This window comes from Xenopus laevis, chromosome 1L, assembly GCF_017654675.1.
Source record: "Xenopus laevis strain J_2021 chromosome 1L, Xenopus_laevis_v10.1, whole genome shotgun sequence".
Taxonomy (NCBI): domain Eukaryota; kingdom Metazoa; phylum Chordata; class Amphibia; order Anura; family Pipidae; genus Xenopus; species Xenopus laevis.
The window spans coordinates 103,903,082-103,926,393 of NC_054371.1; the positions used below are offsets into that span (position 1 = coordinate 103,903,082).

General features: G+C 39.1%; 1 protein-coding gene across 3 annotated transcripts in view; it reads right to left on the reverse strand.

Moving 5' to 3' along the window:
• The window catches only part of prkg2.L (protein kinase cGMP-dependent 2 L homeolog), a 59,036-nt gene that overhangs the window by 7,648 nt on the left and 28,076 nt on the right, over nucleotides 1–23,312 (reverse strand). For all 3 annotated transcript variants that reach the window (NM_001092130.1, XM_018245105.2, XM_018245102.2), the window contains 10 exon segments: nucleotides 1,939–2,061; nucleotides 2,606–2,769; nucleotides 4,830–4,971; nucleotides 5,895–5,984; nucleotides 8,672–8,808; nucleotides 9,537–9,687; nucleotides 11,061–11,159; nucleotides 12,493–12,561; nucleotides 15,817–15,911; nucleotides 17,416–17,493. In NM_001092130.1, the coding sequence (NP_001085599.1) occupies nucleotides 1,939–2,061; nucleotides 2,606–2,769; nucleotides 4,830–4,971; nucleotides 5,895–5,984; nucleotides 8,672–8,808; nucleotides 9,537–9,687; nucleotides 11,061–11,159; nucleotides 12,493–12,561; nucleotides 15,817–15,911; nucleotides 17,416–17,493 (1,148 nt within the window).

Consider the following 23,312-nt stretch of genomic DNA (forward strand, 5'->3'; position numbering starts at 1 on the left):
CTGTTCTGATCTTTATCGCATGACCTCTGGTCAAATGTGCCGTTGCTTTGAGAGCCCTCCAAACAGCCAGGAGCTCCCGGTGGTTGGAGGAGAGAGACGCTTCCTGAGGAGACCATATGCCCTGCCAGACATTTTGTTCTAGAGTTGCACCCCATCCTTTTTTGCTGGCATCGGTTGTTAAAATGCTCCACCATTTCACGATCCAAGGAACTCCTTTGGACAAGTTCGGGTCCTTCCACCAAGTTAACGAGTGTCTCACATGAGGAGGAAGCGTCATGGGATTGTCCAGAGAACTCTCTGTGCCATCCCAAATTCTCAGAATTGCTCTCTGTAGAAATCTCATGTGCAGTCTGGCCCAAGGAACCGCCTCTATTGTAGCTGTCATTGCTCCCAGAGCTGACATGGCCTGCCTGATCGAGACTACTCTCTGCTGAGAGAGACTCGTCAAGGAACTGCACAGGTTCATCTTCCTCAGCTGAGGAAGGTAAGTACGGCTTTGTTCTGAGTCCAGCAGGACCCCCAGAAATTGCTTTCTCTGTGATGGAATGAGATCCGACTTCTGATAGTTGATCTTCCAACCTAAAGTCTCTAGACAGGAAATTGTTCTCTGAAGATGGCTGAGTAACAGACTGTGGGAGGACGCTTTCAGTAGCCAGTCGTCCAGATAAGGAACAATTGGAACATTCTGGGTTCTCAGAAAAGCCACCACTACCACCAAAACCTTGGTGAAGATGCGAGGGGATGATGACAGCCCGAATGGCAGAGCTGCAAATTGGTAATGACTTGTCTTGTGCCGATCTCTGACAGCAATTCTGAGGAACTGTTGATGTCCCTCCCAAATCGGAATATGAAGGTAAGCGTCCTGGAGATCGATAGTCGCCATGAAATCTCCCTCCTGTAAGATCGAAATTGCTGTTCTCACTCCCTCCATCCTGAAATGAATTTTCTTCATGAAGGTATTTAGATAAACCAGATTGATAACCATACGAAACTTGCCTGACCGTTTGGGGACTAAAAAAACTGAAGAGTAAAGTCCTTTCCTTCCTCGCCTCGAGGAACTGGAATCAGCACACGGGACTGCACAAACTCTTGAATTCCCTTGAGAAGATATGTTCTCTTCACAAACTCTCTGGAAACTCTTGTGCAAAGAAAACGAGGCCTTGGGTGAGAGACCAACTCGAGCCTGTACCCCTCCTTGATAATACTTAGAACCCATTTATTTGTTCCCTTCTGGGGTCTACCTGGTTTACCTCGGATAGAACGAAAAAAAGGCTTCTTCGTTTCTCTAGATCCCTTGGATTGATTTGGAGGACGGAAAAATCTTCTCTGGGGAAAAAAACGTTTGTCCTGAGGTAAAAACTTTTTCGTTTCACCTAATTTAGAGACTAAAGCTTCCAATTCCTTACCAAAGAGAAAAGGACCCTCAAAAGGCATGGCACAAAGCCTGTTCTTCGAAGCCAAGTCTGCAGCCCAATGTTTGAGCCACACCACACGTCTGCCTGCTACTGCAAGAGCGGAAGATCTGGCAGCTATTCTAATGCTCTCCACTGAAGCATCACACAAATAGTCTGCTGCTAACTTGATGATTTCCATAGAGGATTTCATATCTTCCCTAGAGACTCCATCTTCCATATCCTGCTCCAGCTGAGTGAGCCATAGCCTAATAGAACGAATGACGCAAGCCGTGGCCACCCCTGGCCTAAAACCTGCAGCAGAAGATTCAAAGAGCTTCTTGAAAGCAGCATAGATCTTACGATCCATAGGATCTCTAAAACTGGCTCCATCTTCAACAGGAATTGTTGTCTTCTTTGCTAATCTGGCCACCTCCACATCCACCTTAGGAGGAATATCCCAAGCGACCGCCACCTTCTCATCAAATGGAAACAAAGCTTTTAACTTCCTAGGTAGCGTTAACTTGAAATGAAAAAAATACTTTACCTACAGAGTCGACAAATCAAATCTTCAGGGCGTTTTGTTATATTTTTGCAGAATTCAATTTTCTCAATGCCTTGGAGAATCAAATTGTAGATTATCATCTGGTCAGGTCCAGTAAAAGGAGGGCTGGTCAAAAATATGCCAGATATGTTATATTAGACAAATAACGTGAAAAATTATCCTTGCTATAATGTTTCCAAAGATATATATAAAAAATGTAATCTTTATGTTATTAAGCTTTAAACTCAGCTATAGAAACATTCAAAAAACCATCTTTCCTTAATTACCATGGAAAATTTAACTAAGAAGGATAACTTACTGTTTATATAAGTTTATTGTTGGAAAATTTGCACATTCTACTAGGAAAACAATCCACTACTGCTAAATGGCTGAATATTACCTGAATATTTTCAGTCATCTACGTGCATTTTCTATGATTTAACATATTAAAGATCACAGCAGCAAATTAAACATTGTGAAATTGCACTTTGTACACTGACATTTTACTCCTTAATTAACCCTATAGTTTCCAGACACATGAATGTGAGAGTGAAAAAAACATAATAAAATGTTAATGAAAGGTCACAACATATTAATAATTATAGTTAGTCGAATGTATTATAACAATGTGGAACAAAGTAACATGATAATTGATTTATCGGAGACTTACTTTCCTGTTAGGAGCTCATACAATAAAATTCCTAATGACCAGAAATCCACACTGAAGCTATGTCCTTTGTTTAATATAACTTCCGGAGCAACATATTCTGGTGTGCCACAAAATGTCCATGTTTTTTGCGCAGGGAAAACTTTCTTGGCAAATCCAAAATCAACCTTGTGAAGAAAAATCACTGCATTGGTTTTATGAAGTTGGCATTCTGTTGTGCAGCTGAAAGTATCGCACCTAATATTCTAATACAGGGTCCTTCTGTTAGATCTAGAGCAAAAAAATGTGCAGGGAAAGGACCCAGAAAGCTCAGCATATGGCCATTTCCCATAGAGTCCATTATAATCAAATAATTAAAATTTATCAAAATGATTTCCTTTTTCTCTGTAATAATAAAACATTACCTTGTACTTGATCCAAACTAACATATAATTAATCAATATAATAAATAATATTGGCTTTTTTATGTTAAATGATTTTTTATTAGATTTAAAGAATGTTGATGCAAATTACGGAGAGATCCCTTATTCAGAAAACCCCCAGGTCCTGAGCATTCTTGATAATAAAACCTATATCTGTATTAAGAAACAACATTTTACTATACTTGAAGAATGTTTATATTTCTTTGGCTGACTTCTCTGATCTTGAGTTCTTCCTAAGTAAGCAATAAATCCATTCCATGCTAATGACTTTACATCACTGTCAGCAAAGAATGTCAATGAAGATTCTGCATTTATGGTTACTATGCAATATGTGGTTGGAAAGTGGGTTAAACCCAGGATTATTAGCCTATGGCTGGGTCCATAATATAAGTCTCTATGCCCTTTATTAATAGTGACCCCCCCCCCTCTTTACTACAATGAAATTAAGTAGACACCAATAAAGATGATTGGTGCATCTAGTAGAAGTAAATCTAGTAATTATTGAAGATGTTTCACTACTCATCCAAGCAACTTCTTCAGTTCAACATCTTCAATAATTACCCAGCAAGTCCAGTTGCTCTAAATTTACTTCTAATAGATATAACATGACCTGGATGAATGAAAACCTCATAGACTTGATCAGTGTATTTGGACTGTATTACGCCCCTATGCACCGCGTGTGATGTCAGCGCGTTCTGCACGTGACGTGAAGTGGCATCATGCATCACGCAAAAGTGACGTCACACACCGGGAGGAAGTGACGTCACTCCGTCAACCAGCCGGTCCACTACCCATCACCACCCAGCTCTTTCACTGAAATTCCTACAGAAATCCTTGGAAGAGGCTGGGCAATTTTTTTTTGTTTTTAGATTTAAAAAAAACATTTATAGGCACCAAAGGGCCGCCCCCCAAAACCTGCTGCCCTAGTCACAGGTTCCTTAATATAAATACGGCCCTGAGTGTGTTTAATTCTAAAGCATTACACACTGAAGCTGACTCTAGTGTTTATCTCAGTTCCCTTGAAATTCTGGAATCAACTAGAATACAGTGATTTTGTTTAATAATACAGAAGATTTGTGTTTAACATATATAAAATAAATTCTCATTTTGGTCTGTTTTAAAATGCTAGCATGCATCTATGCATCTTATCTGTGATAATATATGTGAGATCTTGCAGCCTACATGGCAAACACATGACCAAAGGCTCCTCATCTATCATTTACAGTGGATAGCTGAATTGTTAAAACGATTGGTAAGGTGATAAGATCATTCACAGAGCAAAAAAAAAGTTTATGGCTGTGTATGGCCACCTTAACTTTACTACTTTATTCACTCAATTTATCTCCCACTTTCTACCCTTTCTTTTATGTAAAATATTGGGTATTGGAAAATATGTTATACTCCAGTATTGATTAAGTTAAGATATGTTTCATTTGTACACTCATGACTTGCCATTCACACATCCTTCACACATATATTCCCATACTCCATTTGTTCCTTAAATCTAGAATGGGATTAGGTTTCAGGAAACATATGGAATGTCTTATGGGTAGGCTGACAATAGAGCATTTGACTTGCTAAATATCTGATAATTTGTATGTATCTTCTGTAACACATTTTTACACATTAAATATACTTAAATATCACCTTGGTAAGTGGTGTTTGTTGACCACAGAACTTATACAAACTATTTAAAAAGACTGTATTTTTTACAAATGGCAAGCCTATTCTATTTTATTCAGTAGTTGGGGGGAATAGACAAATTCATTCTCATGGATTTTTGATGTAGTATAAAAGTTTCATACCAGTTTAACATAACCTTCTGAATCCAGAAGTAAGTTCTCTGGCTTCAAATCCCGATATAGAACCCCTATTTGATGCAAATACTCTAAAGCCTCTGTGACGCATCCAGTGCAGAATTTAGCAGTAGTTTCATCAAAACTGCCTCTGAAAGTAGAAGTGTTTGTTAGTATCAACATATTCACATAGAGTCTGAGCTACACCTTGCTTTTAAGAGCGGCTTGGACGATTTCTTGGACAGACATAATATCAAAGGCTATTGTGATAATAAACTCTATAGTTAGTATAGATATGGGTATATAGAATTTATGTGAAGGTATGGATGGGTGTGTGTATGGATGCTGCGTTTTTATTTGGAGGGGTTGAACTTGATGGACCTTGTCTTTTTTAAACTGATTTAACTATGCAACTGTGTAACTGCATATGTGTCTGGATAGAATTACAAAAAAACATGGAAAAATAAAAGGATGAGTTCACTTTAAAATTAAAGTGTAGACATCAGTATTCTAATCCATTTTGCAATTAGTATTCATTTTTGTTTGTGGTTTTTGAGATATTTACATTTTGTGGATAAATGAATCTAGCAACTAGGTAGAAATAGGGAAGGGTCTGAGCAACTGGAAATAAAAATGATACATGAAATACTCACAGTGGATCATTTATGGTTTCCAGGATAACTTGACAACCTTATGGCATAAGGTTCAACAACCACATCAAATAAATAATGAAGACTTGTTGAACAGATGCTTAAAATAGCATCATTTTTTTCTCACATACTAAAATCATAAGCTGCATTCTGATAACATGTTAGGTTGAATGCTAATAAGCAGTATGTTACAGCTACAATGGTAGCCTGGTAAGCCTTACACAGGATTTACAACTAGAGGTGTGCAAACACCCCACAGAGTAGAATGGTACTTGAATGCTTAAAGCTTGTAAACACACTTGTAGAAAACAACATAAATTCCCAGCAAAGTCCTTTAAAAAGTATAAAATGGGGGTCAATTGTTAATTTACAAATTGTACCCATTATTTTATATTATTGCAGTTCATTAAAAAAAAGTACGTACCTATCTCTTAGAATGCTCCAAAGCTCCCCTCCAAGGCATGCTTCAAGAAGCATATACACATACTTATTATCCTTGAAAGTGCAGTATAGTCTGGAAATACATAATATTGTAAGTAAGAATAAAAGATGGCCCCTTCCTCCAACTCCACATAACTGTGTTTCAAATCTTTGCATGTATGCTGCAAAATCTGCATTTTCTAAGAATACCAGCTATTAGACCATTTAATAATGGAAAATAATTGCCTCACATACAAACTATGATACATAATGGGTATGTCGGGGCATATTGAATTTACTCTAAAAAAAAGTCCCCAGAGAGAGAACACAATAAGTGCAGACCCACTTCAGCAGCCCTTTCCATCAAGCTATCTCCTCTGAATTCTTTAGATTCTGCCATGTCTTTTACAATCTTTGCAGAGGTAAACAGTTTATAGGCCTTTATATACTATAGACATGCAAAGGACCACTGAGTACATGAGCAGAGATGTTATGCAATCAATTATTTTAATGAATAAACCAAGAGGTTTAAGTTATCGTATAAGGGTCCTCAAACTATGTCAAACAGTTCTTTTATAGAACATTGTCTTTGATCTTTAATAAGTAATCTAGCCCTAGAAAACCTATATTAAAATATTTGGATGATTATACAAATAGGGATTACTTATCCAATGCATTAAAGGACAAGATAAAACCTAATCAAAGGTGGGGGGATGCCAAATTTCTGGGCACTGTGGTACAAATTGACCTTCTCCAACCCCCAAAGATTATTAATATTCTACTGAGCTGCCGTCTTGCGAAGAAGACAAAAAGTTCAGGGAAGTTTTCAGTGAAGAGAAGCACCAGCAAGAATTCTGAGGTTAGAGATTATAATAACCCTTTCCTTCTCTTTTATTCACTGAGATCTATTTGTGGCATATTGATAAAAAATGAATAACCTTCACCAATTCCATTGAAGTGTATAGTTTTGACATAAATAACCGTGTAACTCTAGCATGTAAGTAGTGTTCCCACAGCTTTTACATATGGGAATTGGCTTTAGTAAAAACACAGCAGCTCTATCATCATCATTTATTTATTTATATCACACCGGCAAATTCTAATAGATATCCATAGTATACCAAATTGCATTCATTTTTGGTTCCACAACCCAAGATGACTTGATTGATAACCTCCAGAATAAAATTGCTGATGTGAAGATTACTCCAAATTGAAACCATATCGAATGGGGGGTCAAATCATCACCCTTTAAGCCATGGCTGCAAAACAGTAGAGCATACACTGCGAACCGATCTGTCTTTCAGATCAGCCTTTGCTCAATGTGTCTGCCGGAAAGGTGTTATTGATGAACTATAACTTTAGATGCTGTGACAGCAGAAATACAGGACAGCAGTGGTTTATTGAGCAGAAAAAAGTGTCACACTTTGTACAGTTAATGGTTGGTTTATTCAATCCAATAATACAGTGACAGGCAGTATAATGTAGTAACATACCCAGCCGTGTTGGTCATAGGATAGGAGATCAACTTCACCATAAGTATGGACACGGCAATACTTTAGGATCCCCTCCAGTGGATTCCTCTCAGGCATAACTAAACTCTATAGAGTCCCTTTCCAGCAGTAGTCCCTACACTAAATTGGGTATGTCGTCTAAGGAAGTCTAATCCCACAACTCCTCCCTTGTCAGAGATCAGAACGGCTCTTTCTCAATAGACCTGACTGTCTTACACCCCTGGGGTGTATTATGACAGGATGCTAAAATGTCACTATTTTGACCTTGTAAATTGGGTCAGACCCTGACTTCACAAGGGAATGGTTACCTTAAGAATGGGGCGACAGCTGCCCATTCTAACTATTCTATCTCACTTCACACTTCACTTCATTATAGTGTGCTATATCACAAACTAGGCCCTTCACTTCGCTAATTTCCTACCTCTTCCTGTTGATTTGCCTCGGCTGTTCAGATGGCTTCCTGCATGAACCTTCTTCCCATGAAGCATTCACAATTTCCTCTGGAACCTCCCCTTTTTATAACATCTCCAGTCTCCACCCTCTGGGACTTTCCCCATACTCTATGACACTATTTCTACTCACTGGCCCCCTCTAGAGGCCACTGCACTGTAATTACCCCTATTAACTTTCTACATAACCCTTTCTAGTGGCCAAAACTTGACATTACCCCAACATTAAATTAACATTACCCCAATATTAGATTATCAACCATTTTGAACCCTCTTACATATATAGTGCTAACAGAGCACCTTTACATCATTCAAAATCGTCCCTGCCCCAGTGGAGCATAAGATCTAAGGCCTCTATCACATCCATGCATGCCAAGGCCCAGTATAAAAAGCCAAATTACCCATGGTTTTAGTAATGTGGCAAAAAAAACAGAGTACAAATACATAGATAGAACATACAAACTGAGTGCAGATATATATGATTTTGAATAATATGTTTATTGGAGCTGTTACTAGGGTTGTCACCTGGACAGCCCTTCAAAAACCGGCCTGTTCCAAATTAGGAAAACTAGACAGGATTTCCTGTGATTGATGTGGCGATCAGGCAATTGCCACTTCATAGCTCCGCCCCTGACATCATGGACTCGTCGCACCACGGACCCGCCACCAATACGTCCAGGCTCCACCCCCTGCCCAGAGTTCCACAGGACATAAGGTAGCAACCCTATCAATTACCCAACATTCAGAACATTTCCAGAAGGATGTAATGGATACTGCTGAAAGTAGTATAAAAAACATTACATTTTTAATGAAACACTTACTTTACAATAAAGGGAGAGCAAGCTTCTTTTAAAATGTTTTTTTCAGAATGTATATGTTCTTGTTGCATGTTATCCACAATGTGCCTCTTCTTAATACATTTCATTGCAAACACCAGATTCTCATATTTTACCTTGACCTGCAAACAGTGTAAAAAAATTATTATTAATAATAATAATAATAATAATCATAATATGATTGTGCAGTCATTTTCATAAATGTATGAGACATCCTGTCACTTTTCTCTACCTGGCCCTGGTCATTAGATCTTATAGCAACCACCTTAATTCATTCCACAATCCATTCTAGATCAAACATTTATATTGCTGCCATCCATACTGCTAAATGACTTAAAAAAGTAGAGTTCTTTTCTGTATGAGATAAACCACAGCATTTAAACTTCTTCAGACACTCACACCTACCTCCTTCCTTATAAAAGTGTGAAATTAGAACTCATCATTCAGTCAAATGTGAAAAGAAAAGAGTTTTTGTTACTGGGCCCCATAGCAATTTAAATTTAGGGCCCCAAAGTGTTGGTAAATTGACCTAATCAACCCAGATATATTGCAACTGCTCATTAATACTTTACCATTAATAGTAAATAGGTGCAACAGTGTTTTACTCAAAAACTAAATATTTTTCCCATGTTCCCTTAAAATAAAAATGATGATTGAAAACCAGCTTTTTTATTGAACGTGTACAGCATGAGCCATTTAGATGGACCAGTGAAAATAGTTCAGACAAGCAATAATCAAGGGTCTAAAAAATAACTGTAAGACTATAAGCTTTATTAAACTGTAAGATGGCTTGGAAAGCCAATTTTGTTTACTAACGAATTTGGGATTCTTGGAAAATGTAAAACCTTACAAGCTCCACTCTCCCGAACCCACCGACACCCAGTGTTGTGACAATTTCTAGATTCTCAAAAGGGGATGCAGACGGAAATCTTGCAAAAACTTTTTTCATCTGATTCAATTCCATTGACTCAGCTTTTAGATGTTGTTCATTCACTGAGTTCCTACAAAAAAACAGAATACTTTTGTGTATATGACAAGTCTTTTTAAGTGAAAATCGAATATAAGAACACGTACACTAAAAAAAACACAAATTACTGGAACATTTAGTAATTTTCTTGTGATTATTTCATGTACTGCTTTTGAAACTAAAATATATTATAAAAAGTTGTCAAGAAGCTATGCAGAGTAAGTGTAAATCAGTATTAACATGCTATATAACCCTGACTTGAAGGGTGCTTTTTTATTGACCAGGATCTTTATTGGATACCTCAACCTAACCTTCACCAGTGACCAGTGTGGCTTTTACTCTGAAGTAGGCAGGTTCTCTGACAGTGTCACAGCAGAAAATTCTGGAGCCCGATAAGGACATGAGTGAAGACTGGTACTGTTAGAAATTTTGCCACATCAACTGACACCCAGGGGCACATTTACTTAGAGTCGAATATCGAGGGTTAATTAACCCTCGATATTCGACCATCGAAGTTAAATCCTTCAGGGCCCATTTACTTAGCTCGAGTGAAGGAATAGAATAAAAAAAACTTTGAATTTCGAATAATTTTTTTGGCTACTTCGACCATCGAATTGGCTACAACTTCGAATCGAACAATTCAAACTAAAAATCATTCGAATATTCGACCATTCGATAGTCGAAGTACTGTCTCTTTAAAAAAAACTTCGACCCCCTAGTTCGCCACCTAAAACCTACCGAGGTGCCATGTTAGCCTATGGGGAAGGTCCCCATAGGCTTTGGAACAATTTTTAGGTCGAAGAAAAATCGTTCGATCGATGGATTAAAATCCTTCGATTTTTCATTCGATCAAACTATTTGCGGTAAATCCTTCGACTTCGATATTTGAAGTCATAGGATTTACATTCGGCATTCGAATATCGAGGGTTAATTACATTTTGCACAGATGTTTATTTTGTCTTATCTCAACTGGCAACACTAGGCCAATCTTAAAAATTTAAATTAGTTGATGAGTGCACCCGCCTGACCAGCGCCCGGCCGCACGCGGCTTCCCGCCACCATTTATAGATCCACCCGACCAATAATGTCACAAAAGAGGCGGGGAAGATGCGTACCTATAAAACCGGAAGTCAGAAACCGGCAGTCTAAGGCAGGCGGGGAGAGCAGGAAAAAAGAGCAGGCAGAAGAGCTCAACCCGAACCCACCAGCGACCAGCAAACCCTGCAGCGAGGTCAGCCCAAACCCATGGGTAAAGTGGGTATCGGGCCAGCCCACACATCACTATCTAAATATAAATCCCATTACTTGCTGCTACAAGGTCCAAACAACAGATTAAAGAATGATTAGTCTGCTATAGAGTTCTGTACTATATATATATTTGATACAAACAAATGGGTCCATACGTACTTGGCATGCCTTCTTTCATCATCAAGGGTCAGATTTGCTACATATCCCTCAAGACATTTCATAAGTTCTTCGTATGTTCCAACTGTCTTATTAAATGTCCTAGGAGAAAATTACATCTTCATAGCCTTCAAGACAATTGTTCAAAAGGGTTCACAGTTACCCCTGTACTCCATATTTAGCACCCAGAAAGAAATTTTGCACAGATGTTTATTTTGTCTTATCTCAACTGGCAACACTAGGCCAATCTTAAAAATTTTAATTAGTTGATGAGTGCACCCGCCTGACCAGCGCCTGACCAGCGCCCGGCCGCACGCGGCTTCCCGCCACCATTTATAGATCCACCCGACCAATAATGTCACAAAAGAGGCGGGGAAGATGCGTACCTATAAAACCGGAATTCAGAAACCGGCAGTCTAAGGCAAGCGGGGAGAGCAGGAAAAAAGAGCAGGCAGAAGAGCTCAACCCGAACCCACCAGCGACCAGCAAACCCTGCAGCGAGGTCAGCCCAAACCCATGGGTAAAGTGGGTATCGGGCCAGCCCACATATCACTATCTAAATATAAATCCCATTACTTGCTGCTACAAGGTGCAAATGACAAGGAGGGCCAGGGGTTCATAGGTCCCCTGCTAACTAAATATTCTAAGAAACGTTTTCAATATGTTGGCACATGCAGTATTTTATAACTGAAACTAGATCCCACAAACACAATTTCATATTTGGTCTCAATTGTCTTTTCTAGATCAACTGTCTTTTCAAGATCGTTCTAAATAATTTAGATTGTCCTCCTTCTGAGACAACTGAACATATGAACTTATTTGGCTTGTAAGGATCATTGTCATCAAAAAAGGACTTTATCTAGAAAGGATTACCCTTTACCATAATTTATCCCAACCGCCTTTTGTTGTGGAAGAAGCAAGCTGGTTTTCCTCTGGTTTTTCTTTGATTGAAAACACCTACTTTCTGTCTACAAAAATGTGTCACTGCAATAAGTGATATAAATATTTTTGGAATGTGGCAATAACAGTTCTAAAAAAAGATTTACAAAGCATTTTGTGACTAGTTGAGAACCCTAACTATGCTTGTTCATTTTAGGCAGATTAGACATTTTGTGTTAGACCACCATGCCACAGAATAGAGTTTGACTGCTCAGACCAGTCTAACATATTATTACAAAATGGCACATCTATCAAAGCAGTAAAAGCTTTCCTGACTGTCTGTGGGTGTGGGTGGTGTGCAGCCACCTTGGGACCCGCTGGAGATAATTTTTCTGCAGACATAATATAAAACATACAGACAGAGGTTTTTATTTTGTAAATGAATATAATCCATAGTCTACCATACTTTAGATGTACAGTAGATGCATCTCCTTACCTTTATTATTCTGCATTTAGATAATTTGTTATTTAGTGAGTAATTTAGTTTACTACTTACTCTCGGTCCATGACAAGACACTCCACTCTTTCTCCATATGCTAAAATATTTGCGGATCTGACATCATCACTGCAAAGAAAATAAAACAGAAATTCTTACATAATATACATGTGTAAATTAATATAAAAGCATTAAGAATCATTGTAGTATACAAACTTAAAACAATTTGACATGAAATCACAGTTTCAGTCAATATTGGTATCGACCTCTACACCATACCTCCCAACTGTCCCATTTTTAGAGGAGCAGCTCAACCCGCAGTCCCTGGTTTTTACTTGAAAGTCCCAATTTTCTCTGCACTGAACAGGCAGAAAAAGAAACAAGGTTTCTAACTTAATTGGCTTTTGGCAGAGAGCCAAGAACAGCCACAGCTGCAGATAAGATAATTTTGTAACAATTTTGAGATAAGTAAATAAGTAATTGTAACAATATATAAATCCCTTGGGAGAAGTTAGACTCACAGCATAAAGGGCAAACTTTCATAACCTGCCAAATTTTGTAAAATTAACATGGTAATTAGGGGTGTGGCCACTAAAATGGGCGTGGTAAAAAATTGCCGAACTGCACGCTGCAACTTTTTTGTCCCGCTTTTTATTTACAAAAGGTATGCTTAACATCTTGGGGGCTTGAAAAATCATTTGCTGTGGGGCCCTGTAATATCTAGTTTCTCCACTGAGTCCAGAAGTTACTGTGATTGTCTGGCTGCTTTGCCTGAACTAACACAGTGCCAACACAAGCAGGTTACTACAATAAGAATAGCCATATCACTTAAAATGATCATATTTATGTTTTGCATACTTTTCTTTCTTTACAATCATTATAAGTGCAGCGTTATATTTCTCAGCCATTTGTAACAACTTCCAATTAGGAACCTGTAGTGTTTAACAGCAGCCCTTTTAGGGGATGATGCAGCGATGTAGAGCAGAGCTAGCAACTTTTCATCTTGTTTGTTATATGGCAATAAGCTTTGTTCTTATTGGTTCAGGAATGTGTCATTTCGTGGAAAGAATGAATCCTGTACTATAAAATCTGTCACAGATATCTATTTTGTCATTCAAATCTAGCTTGACATGCACTAGTTAGTTACACTATTATATATTTCATAATATATTATAATTCATTCTGAAGTAACTACACATAGGTGCGAGAATATTATACATTTGTGAGACAGATTGAAATTAAAATGTACAGAATGAAGTTTGTAATATAATGACCTTTTGTGCACTAACAAGATTTTGTTCTCATTCTTTTATAAAAATAAGTATTTTGTATATTTTTTATCTTTGTATATGATCACAAATACTTATATACCATGAAAGCATTGTCTGTGCAGAGGATAATTTTGTATACAGAATGGATTTGGGACAAACGGCACCCCATAGTGGAATGCCCTGCTGGGTGATGTTGTGATGGCTGATTCTGTTAATGCTTTTAAGAGTGGCTTGGATGATTTCTTGGACAGGCATAATATCAAAGGTTATTGTGGTACTAAATTTTATAGTTAGTATAGATGTGGATATATATATAATTTATGTGAGGCTACGAAGGGGTGTATGTATGGATGCTGGGTTTCATTTGTAGGGGTTGAACTTGATGGTCTTTTTTCCCAATTTAACTATGTAAAAACATAAAACTGGAATGTAAAGCTACGGCCTTTAAAAGCTTGCGGGGTCATATAGAAGTCAATAGGAGCTACCATAGCCAAATGTTAAACTATTTATTTGAGCTCGTAAACTCACAAAAATGATGGGTAAATCACAACTTTGAGGTATTCTAGTATTTTTATTTATTCACGTCTTTTATTTTTGGATTTGGATTTTTTGGATTATTTGGATTTTTTTAAAAACTAGAAAAGGTTTGTGTTTTTTTCAAATTGTGAGTTGATTTGAAGTAGAAAAAAAACCTCTTTTACACAAATCTGAATCTGGATAAAATGGCCTCCACATGTAAGAGAGAAAATGGACCCTTCTATATGCAGCTGTTTAAATGGAAACTGAAATATCTGGCTCTCCAGAACTAGCTAACAAGAACTCCCAGCAGAATGCCATTGACTACTACAAAAATACCGAAAGAGTGTCAGGGGCAGTACATACTGTATCCAGGTACACTTGGAAAAACATGTCTTGTTAAGCAACATGAATAATAAATAAACACTAGTAGTTAATCTGCTCTCCTCTCTTTCATTGAAAAAGTGGATATTTCTGGATGACTGGTACATCTTTGTGAGAGGATTGATGCATTTACAAATACGTGACCATTAGGCTGAGTGCGGATCTTCACAGTTTTTACTTGTATAAATTTAGAAACATGGCTCTGAATTAATAGCCTATTATTTTATGTTCTATTAAACCAGCAGTTTTGGATGCATAGTTGGGCACAGGGACATTAAGGAGTCATTTGCATGTCTTCACCTTTACTTCCTTAAGGGTGTTATTTATCAAAGGTTGAGTTTGTGAGGTTTTTTTCTACCTCAAATAAACTTACAACTCAAATGTTTGCTCATTTATGAAAAAACTTGAATGTAAAAAACTCGAATCAATGCAATCAGGGGGAAAACTCGAATACTCGAATAGACCGAGTTATCCGCCCAAAAAACTCGAATAGCTTGAATTTATCGAGTTTTCAAGCACAAACTACCAAAATAAACACGAAAATCAAGGCTAAAACATCTTAAAATGGTTTAAGTGACCTCTGTGACTTCTACATGACTACGACAGGTTTTAGCTTGCGTATTTTCAGATTCAAGTTTTTGCAGTTTCTAGGCATAACAAATTTCCAAAAAATTTTTACCTGAAAAAGTAATTGCCGGCCCTGTTCTATGCCTAAGGCATAGAGGAGGTGCAGGCAATATGTGACAGCTGGGAGTTTTAAACAACTATATAACAGGTAGAGATGTTTTAATAAAAAAAATAATTTGAGTTTCATGATTAACTTTAATAGGACTTTTATTATACAGCTTTTTGTGTTTGGGTGCTCCTTTAAGGTAGTGTCATGTGTGTCTAGCATGAGACATGTGAGTACCTTCTATTTTAAGAAGGCTCTCCTTATACCCCCTACCAGTCACCTAATCCCCCCCTTACACCCCCTACCAATCACCTAATCTTTTGAAAAAAAGATGTACTTTTTACCCAGGGAGGTATGTAAGTGTCCCCCCTCACACCCCCTACCCATCGCCTAATCTTTTTAAAAAAAGATTTACTTTTTGCCCACCTAGATACAAATTAGAGAGCAGATTTCTGTTACTGAATATTGCAGATTTTATGTATTAAAGTGCAAAACAAACAGCCAGGCCTCATATTTAAGTATCCTGAAATATTCAAAGACCTGATAAGAGCTTTTTCACCAAAGTAATCTCCTTTTTCCAAAAGTTTTATATACTGAGGTTCTTCATAACCCTCTGCACTCTGAGTCACTTTCACCTGTGAAAAGAGTTACTAGTTAGAGAGGCATATAACCAAATCAACTGATTTAATCTTAAAAACATTTATGACACGTTCATAATTTAAGAATTACCATTATTGTCGTAGTTGTTGTCATTAGTTGAAGGGGCAATATGCTATAAAGCAGTTTGTCAACTGCTGGAGGCAAAGGATTATTCTGTACATAGAACATATGCATTTTCTGTATGAATAAAATGTATATACTGGCACTCTTGGCTCAATCTGACCAACAGAAAATACCAATCAAGGTATTATTTCCACTGAATTATATAAATGGACATATGTATATCCTGCTAGTATGAAGTTCACCAGCCCTTAACAATGGAACTGCTTTCAGATATGCTATAGTTCTCCTACTCAATGTAACTGAAGCAGTCATGGTTGAACTTGGGTGTTTTACTATTGAGTTTGCTCTTTTGAGAAACAGATTGCAGGATTTTGCTGGAGGAGCACTATTAACTAATTCAGTTTATAATATAACATAATTTCCCATGAAACTGGCTCCTGATAAAACTAAACTAAAGGGGTTGATTTATCAATGTTTAAATTTGGGTTTTCACCATGATTCAAATTTTTTTGGTGGAAAAACTCATAAATAACTCATAAATAAGCATTTTTTTTAAATTGTGAGTTTAATCTAAAAAAAAACTCTAAAATTACACAAAGTTGAATTTTGATAAATAAGGCTACAAGTGTTGTGTGAATATAACTTATTGGTACCTCCACTAGGGCAGGGACTGATGTGAATTAGGAAGTCAGTAAAGCACTGAATAAATATGTTGGTGCTATATAAAGAATATTAAAAGAAACTGGCAGAAGATGGACACTACCATATTAACATGATAACATTTCCATACAATATATGGAAAGGGGTATTATTTATGTAGCGCATATGTAGTATAGGTCTCAAAGTGCTTTGCAGCGATCAAGGCAGCCATGGTAGGCATGCTAAGTATGCTGGGAAAATAGAAGAATGACTTTTTCAGGGTCCACATTTTTTTAATGTTATTTTACTTTTAGCAACAACCAGATTTAGGGGGTTATTTATCAAAGGTTGAGTTTGTGAGAATTTTTCCACGAATAAACTCACAACTAGAATACTCAAATTGATCGAGTTTTCAGCGGAAAAAAACTTGAATAGCTCAAATTGTTCAATCTTTCGAGGGCAGACCACTGGGAAAAAAATTTAAATCATGAAGGCTAAAAACATGTTCAAATGGTTCAAGAGACCTCTGCCATTGACTTCTACATGACCTTCACAGGTTTTAGCTGGAGTATTTTCAGATTTGAGCTATATACAGCTTCGGGGGAAAATGAAAAATTTGAGTGTTATTTTCTGAGCTTTTCTGAGCTTTTACTGAAAAATACCCTTGAAAACTCGAATTTTTCGGGAAAAACACAACTCTACCTTTGATAAATAACCCCCTTAATCTCCTGGCATTATCATGCAAAACTAAATTGTATCAGACTAATGACACCTCACCTTTCCTTTAGCAATAATGAAGAATGTGCTCCCTTCTTCTCCTTCACGAATAATGTAATCACCAGTTTCATAGTATTCCTATTGGTAAGACATGAGTTAAACATAGGATGCACGGCCAGTATTTCTATCTTTAGCAGTTGAGATATCCAAAAGAAAGAATACACTTTGCAACTTCCCATCTGTTAATGAACATTACTACAAAGTACAGAGACAGGTAACTTTTGATCCCATTATTTATAAAGCAAAAGTAAAACTACTGTAAATCCCTATGGAAGTCAAATATAACCTGAGAACTGTACTGTAATGATTTCAAGGTGTTGCTTCAATTACCAAATTGATTAAATAAATGCATATGGAGATACTTTACTTTAAGAGCAAAGAAAAACTGTGATTGTATCGTCCTTGCACATAAAAGCTCCTCATTCTGTTTTCTACTGATAAGACAGCCTGTATTTTTAAGGTTTTTTTTTTAGTTTGATATGATTGTATCCCTATAGTGATGTCCTTCAGTTCACATGGAAACGTAAAGCAAACCCCCAGTTACAGTAAATGCTGCAGCCATTTTCTGTGTTGTTGTTGTTGCAAACCAGTAAATTGCTCCAACTGCGCATGTGCTGCTTCGCTGGTCTCCGTTTCAGCTTACCGAAGACCCGGAAGATGGCTGCGGTGAACTCCGATGCTTTGACTCTCCACCGAGGGGTAAGTAAAAAGGGGGTGCCAGGCACACACCGCCTCTGCCTCCTACCCATAGTCCGGTCCCCTCTCGCCGCTGTGGCAGACACTCGCGTCCTTTTTGCACATGCACACAGGTTTTTTTTCACAAGAGTATGTCTTCGCTGCCACCGGCTAGGTTGCCTAGGGCGCCTGGCCGGCCTGGCCCGGCACTGAGTATTAGACAACTGTTGTTTAATAGAAGTAACTGCATTTCCTGTTATGTGGAAGAATAATTATATTCCAGAGTCTGCTAAAGGCCAGCCCAAGGCAAAGTAATTCTGTGCCACTAATGCAGTGCCAAACAGAGTTAAAAAAGAAAAACATACAAGTCAGTTGCAACAGGAAATGAAGATGTTCTAAAAGCACAAAAGGCAATGAAATGTGGAGTGTTTTGTCGCCCATGAAAAATTATGTGTCCCTGCTGATTTATCACATAACAGAAAGAGGAATCCTGAAGCTCTCAGAAGTTCAATATTCTCCCCACTTATCAGCACTTTCGTGAACATCAGGAATACTTTTCTGATAGCCAGGAAAGTTTCTAACTGATCTACATATTTATCAATTGTGACATATGGGTTAATTTGTCATATGTTCAATGCAGTTCTGATCTATTGGGTGGGCAAATCATCTGTCTAAATCTGATGCATATAGCATGCAGAGAGAAATAGCAAGCCGTAATAATTGTTACTAAATCAACCACACATTTCTTTACACATCGGTTTTTACATGGATTTATATTGTTATTGCTAGAGGCTTTCAAGTATGTTGAGGGGGTTAATTCATAGTGTATATTTTATATATATGGGATGCAAAGTTCAGGGCCTTGAGGCAAAATATCTACTTCATATAAGGGTCAGCAAAACAGATTGACCTAGGGTATCAAACATTATACTTAAACATGTTATTATTAACATTACCTAGGGTATCAAAAATTATACTTGGCGCTGAAATTGCCCCAGGTCTGGTAGATTAGTTGTATAATCACATTTACTTTACAGTGCTACGCAATATGTTGGCGCTATATAAATACATGTTAATAATATATATATATATATATATATATATATATATATATATATATATATATATATATATATATATATATATATATATATATATATATATATATATATTTTGTGGGAAATAGCTCAAAGCAGCCGGTGGGGCTCAGGTAAAACAGTTCTTACAGAGGAGACAGGAGGCTTAGGTTTGCAACAAAAGTGAAACAGGCTCCTGCCTGGGGTTTTATTGTTCAAACCGGACAACTTAAACAGGCACAATTTCCGTGCTAAACAGTCAAATAATAATGAAAACCTCACCGGTTTGCAGTGTTACAGTCCATAGGAAAGTTCCTTGCGGTGGTAACAAACATTTGCTATTTTGAGTTGCAGTCAAACACACAGTTTGTTCACAAAACACTTCACAGCGTGTGTTCAGAGGTTCTCTCTGACTCCCAGTACAACACACTCCCACTCCCCGCCAGGCTCTCTTAAACAGCCCCACCTGCGGACTAATTGGGCAGCATACTGAACTATCCTTGCTCCAGGGTCCTAACCTGTCTTACCATGGAGATTTAAAGGAGCCAATACCTCAGGCTGGGTGCTATATACCTCCAATCATATACAGGCAGCCTATTGGGACATAGCTCTTTGTCACATACCTCCCCCCTCTGTTCGAACCCGGGGTTTCGGACACCATTAGCCACCATACAGTGGACCCTTGACAAGGCATCTGCATTACCCTGCAGTTTGCCTGCTCTGTGTTCCACTGTAAAATTGAAATTCTGCAAGGAAAGGAACCAACGTGTGACCCTTGCATTTCTTTCTTTTGCCTGTGACATCCAGGTTAAGGGAGAGTGGTCCGTAATGAGCACAAACTGGCGGCCCAGAAGATAGTACCGCAAAGCTTCCAGTGCCCATTTAATTGCTAAGCACTCCCGCTCAACAATACTATAATTTTTTTCTGCAGGGGTCAACTTCCTGCTCAAGTAGACCACTGGATGCTCTTCTCCCCCAACTAACTGTGACAATACAGCACCTAATCCAACACCAGAGGCATCAGTTTGCACAACAAATTTCTCTTTGAAGTCTGGTGCGACCAACACTGGATCTTGGCATAAAACCACTTTCAAATCTTGGAATGCCTGCTCTGCCTCAGGACCCCACTTAATCATTGTGGACCCTTTCCCTTTGGTCAGGTCGGTCAAAGGAGCAGCCCTGCTTGCAATATTTTGAATGAATCTGCGATAATAGCCCACCATACCAAGAAAAGTACGGACCTGCTTTTTAGTGACTGGGGCCAGTCTTTAATTGCCTCCACCTTGTTCACTTGAGGCTTGATAACACCTCTCCCTATAGTGTACCCCAGATAACGGGCTTCTTCCAAACCTAGGGCACATTTCTTGGGATTTGCCGTCAGGCCTGCTTCTCTAATGGAATTTAGGACGGCCTGTACTCTGGGGAGGTGGCTTTGCCAATCCCTGCTAAAAATGACCACGTCATCCAAATAAGCAGAGGCAAAATGTTGATCAGGTCTAAGAATTTGGTCCATCATTCTTTGAAATGTGGCTGGGGCCCCCTGGAGCCCGAATGGCATACGAACATACTGGAAGAGCCCTTGTGGGGTAGAAAAGGCTGTTTTCTCCCTAGCTGTTTCCGACATTGGTACCTGCCAATACCCTCTAGTTAGGTCAAGATTTGTTATGTACCTAGCAGGACCTAGTCGTTCAATCAACTCGTCAACCCTTGGCATAGGGTAAGCATCAAACTTTGAGACTTCATTTACCTTCCTGAAGTCATTGCAAAATCGTATAGACCCATCTGGTTTAGGAACAAGCACAATGGGACTATTCCACTCACTTACAGACTTCTCAATTACCCCCAAATCCAGCATCCTCTGCACTTCCTCGTCCACTGCCTGTCTACGGGCATCTGGTCTGATCCGATAGGGCTTAAGGCGGACCCGAACCTGAGGATCAGTAATGACATCATGCTTTATCAAATTTGTACAACCTGGTATGTCAGAAAACACCTCAGTGTTTCTTTGCAGAAACTCCCTGACTTCTTGCTTTTGTGGCTCTGACAAGGTTTCATCTATTCTCACCTTTTGTATACCCTCCTGGGTAGGAGGATGGGGTTGAACTATAGCCGTGAGGACTTCTCTGTCCTTCCAGGGTTTTATTAAGTTTACGTGGTAAAGCTGTTCTTTCTTCCTTTTATTTGGTTGGTAATCTTTATAGTTCACCTCACCTATTTTCTCGATTATTTCATACGGGCCCTGCCACTTAGCCAGGAACTTGCTCTCAACTGTTGGGACAAGAACCAATACTCGGTCCCCAGGGTTGAAAGTTCGAACTTTAGCCGGACGGTTGTAAACCCGACTCTGGGCCTCCTGTGCTTGCTGCATGTGTTCCCTGACTATGGGCATGACTGCAGCAATTCTATCCTGCATGAGGGTAACATGTTCCACCACACTCTTATGGGGTGTTACCTCTTGCTCCCAGGTCTCTTTTGCTACATCCAAGAGACCCCTGGGGTGACGACCGTACAATAGCTCAAAGGGCGAAAAGCCTGTGGATGACTGGGGCACCTCTCTAATGGCGAACATAAGGTATGGCAGGAGAGAGTCCCAATCCCCCCCATCCTTATCTACCACCTTCTTTAACATGTTTTTCAGGGTTTTGTTAAAGCGCTCTACCAACCCCTCAGTCTGGGGGTGATAAACAGAAGTTCTTAACTGTTTAATTTTCAACAGCTTACATAGTTCCTTCATAACCCGAGACATAAAGGGTGTACCCTGGTCTGTGAGGACTTCTTTAGGAATGCCAGTGCGGGTAAACATATAGAACAGCTCTTTAGCAATATTTTTGGAGGCTGTGTTTCTTAAAGGGACTGCCTCAGGATACCGCGTAGCATAATCCATAACTACGAGAATATACTGATGGCCCCGAGCTGACTTAACCATTGCAATTCTTTCAAATGGGACCTCAATGATAGGCAATGGCACTAGAGGGCTACGGAAGTGAGGTACCGGGGCAGACAGTTGGCATTCTGGGCAAGAGTCACAATACCCCTTCACCTCAGCAAATATACCGAACCAATAAAACCTTTGTAAAATTCGCTGTTGGGTTTTCTCCTGACGTAGGTGACCACCCAGGGGGTGAGTGTGGGCCAGGTCCAAGACCATTTGCGTATAGGTCTGGGACACTAACAACTGCTCTACCACCCCCCCTTGGACTTTGTCAACCCGATACAGTAAATCTTGACTGACAGAAAAATGAGGGAAGACACTCTCAGCACCAGGTTCCTGAGGTTCACCATTAATTACCTTAACATTTTCCCAGGCCCTATTCAGTGTAGAGTCCCTCATTTGGGCTGTTCCAAAGTTAACCCGAGAGACCTCCAAATCTGGCATATCGGATGCTTCGGAGGGCTCCAAGGGCAACTCTGTTTCACCTGCTAGTACCTCTAGGGGAAAATGATCTGCTTCAAGCATGGTCTCCCCTTCAGTAACTACATCTGAGTTAGGTTCACAAACCCCTGGTGCATCCTTAGGAATCCCTTTCTCAGACCCCTGTGGAGAACCTTCCTTTCCCCAGAGCTTCCAAAAGAGGGGAAAGTCTCGTACCAAAATTACACTATGCATCAAAACAGAGGAAACACCCACTTCATGACAGACAGAACCAGTAACAGTTTCAAATGTCACTACAGCAGTGGGATAACTTTTACATTCTCTATGAATACAGAGCACCCCAAGATTACGTTCATTAACTTGGTCTGGGCTTACCAAACTGGCGTGCACCATTGTCACTAAGCTCCCGGAATCCAACAGAGCTTGAACAGACTTTCCACCCACCTTTACCACCGCCATATGCAAGTCAATGTCTGCGGTGCACGCAGGGTGAGCAAACAACGACACCTGCTGAGCCGAGTGACAATCCATGGGCTCTGCAGGTAGTGGGCACCTGGCAGCAACATGACCCCATTCATTACATCGCCAGCATTGCACTTGGCCTCGACCCTTGGTTGGAGGGGACAGCTGAGTTTTGTCAGCTCCTTTAGACCATTCTATAGCCTTTTGGTCAGCCCCAGTATCCTGAGGCAACGAATCGCTGGCTTTTCCTGGGGACCTTGCAGATGGATGTTTTGTGGCTGGCTTGCGCTGTTGTGGAAACGATCCTAAGT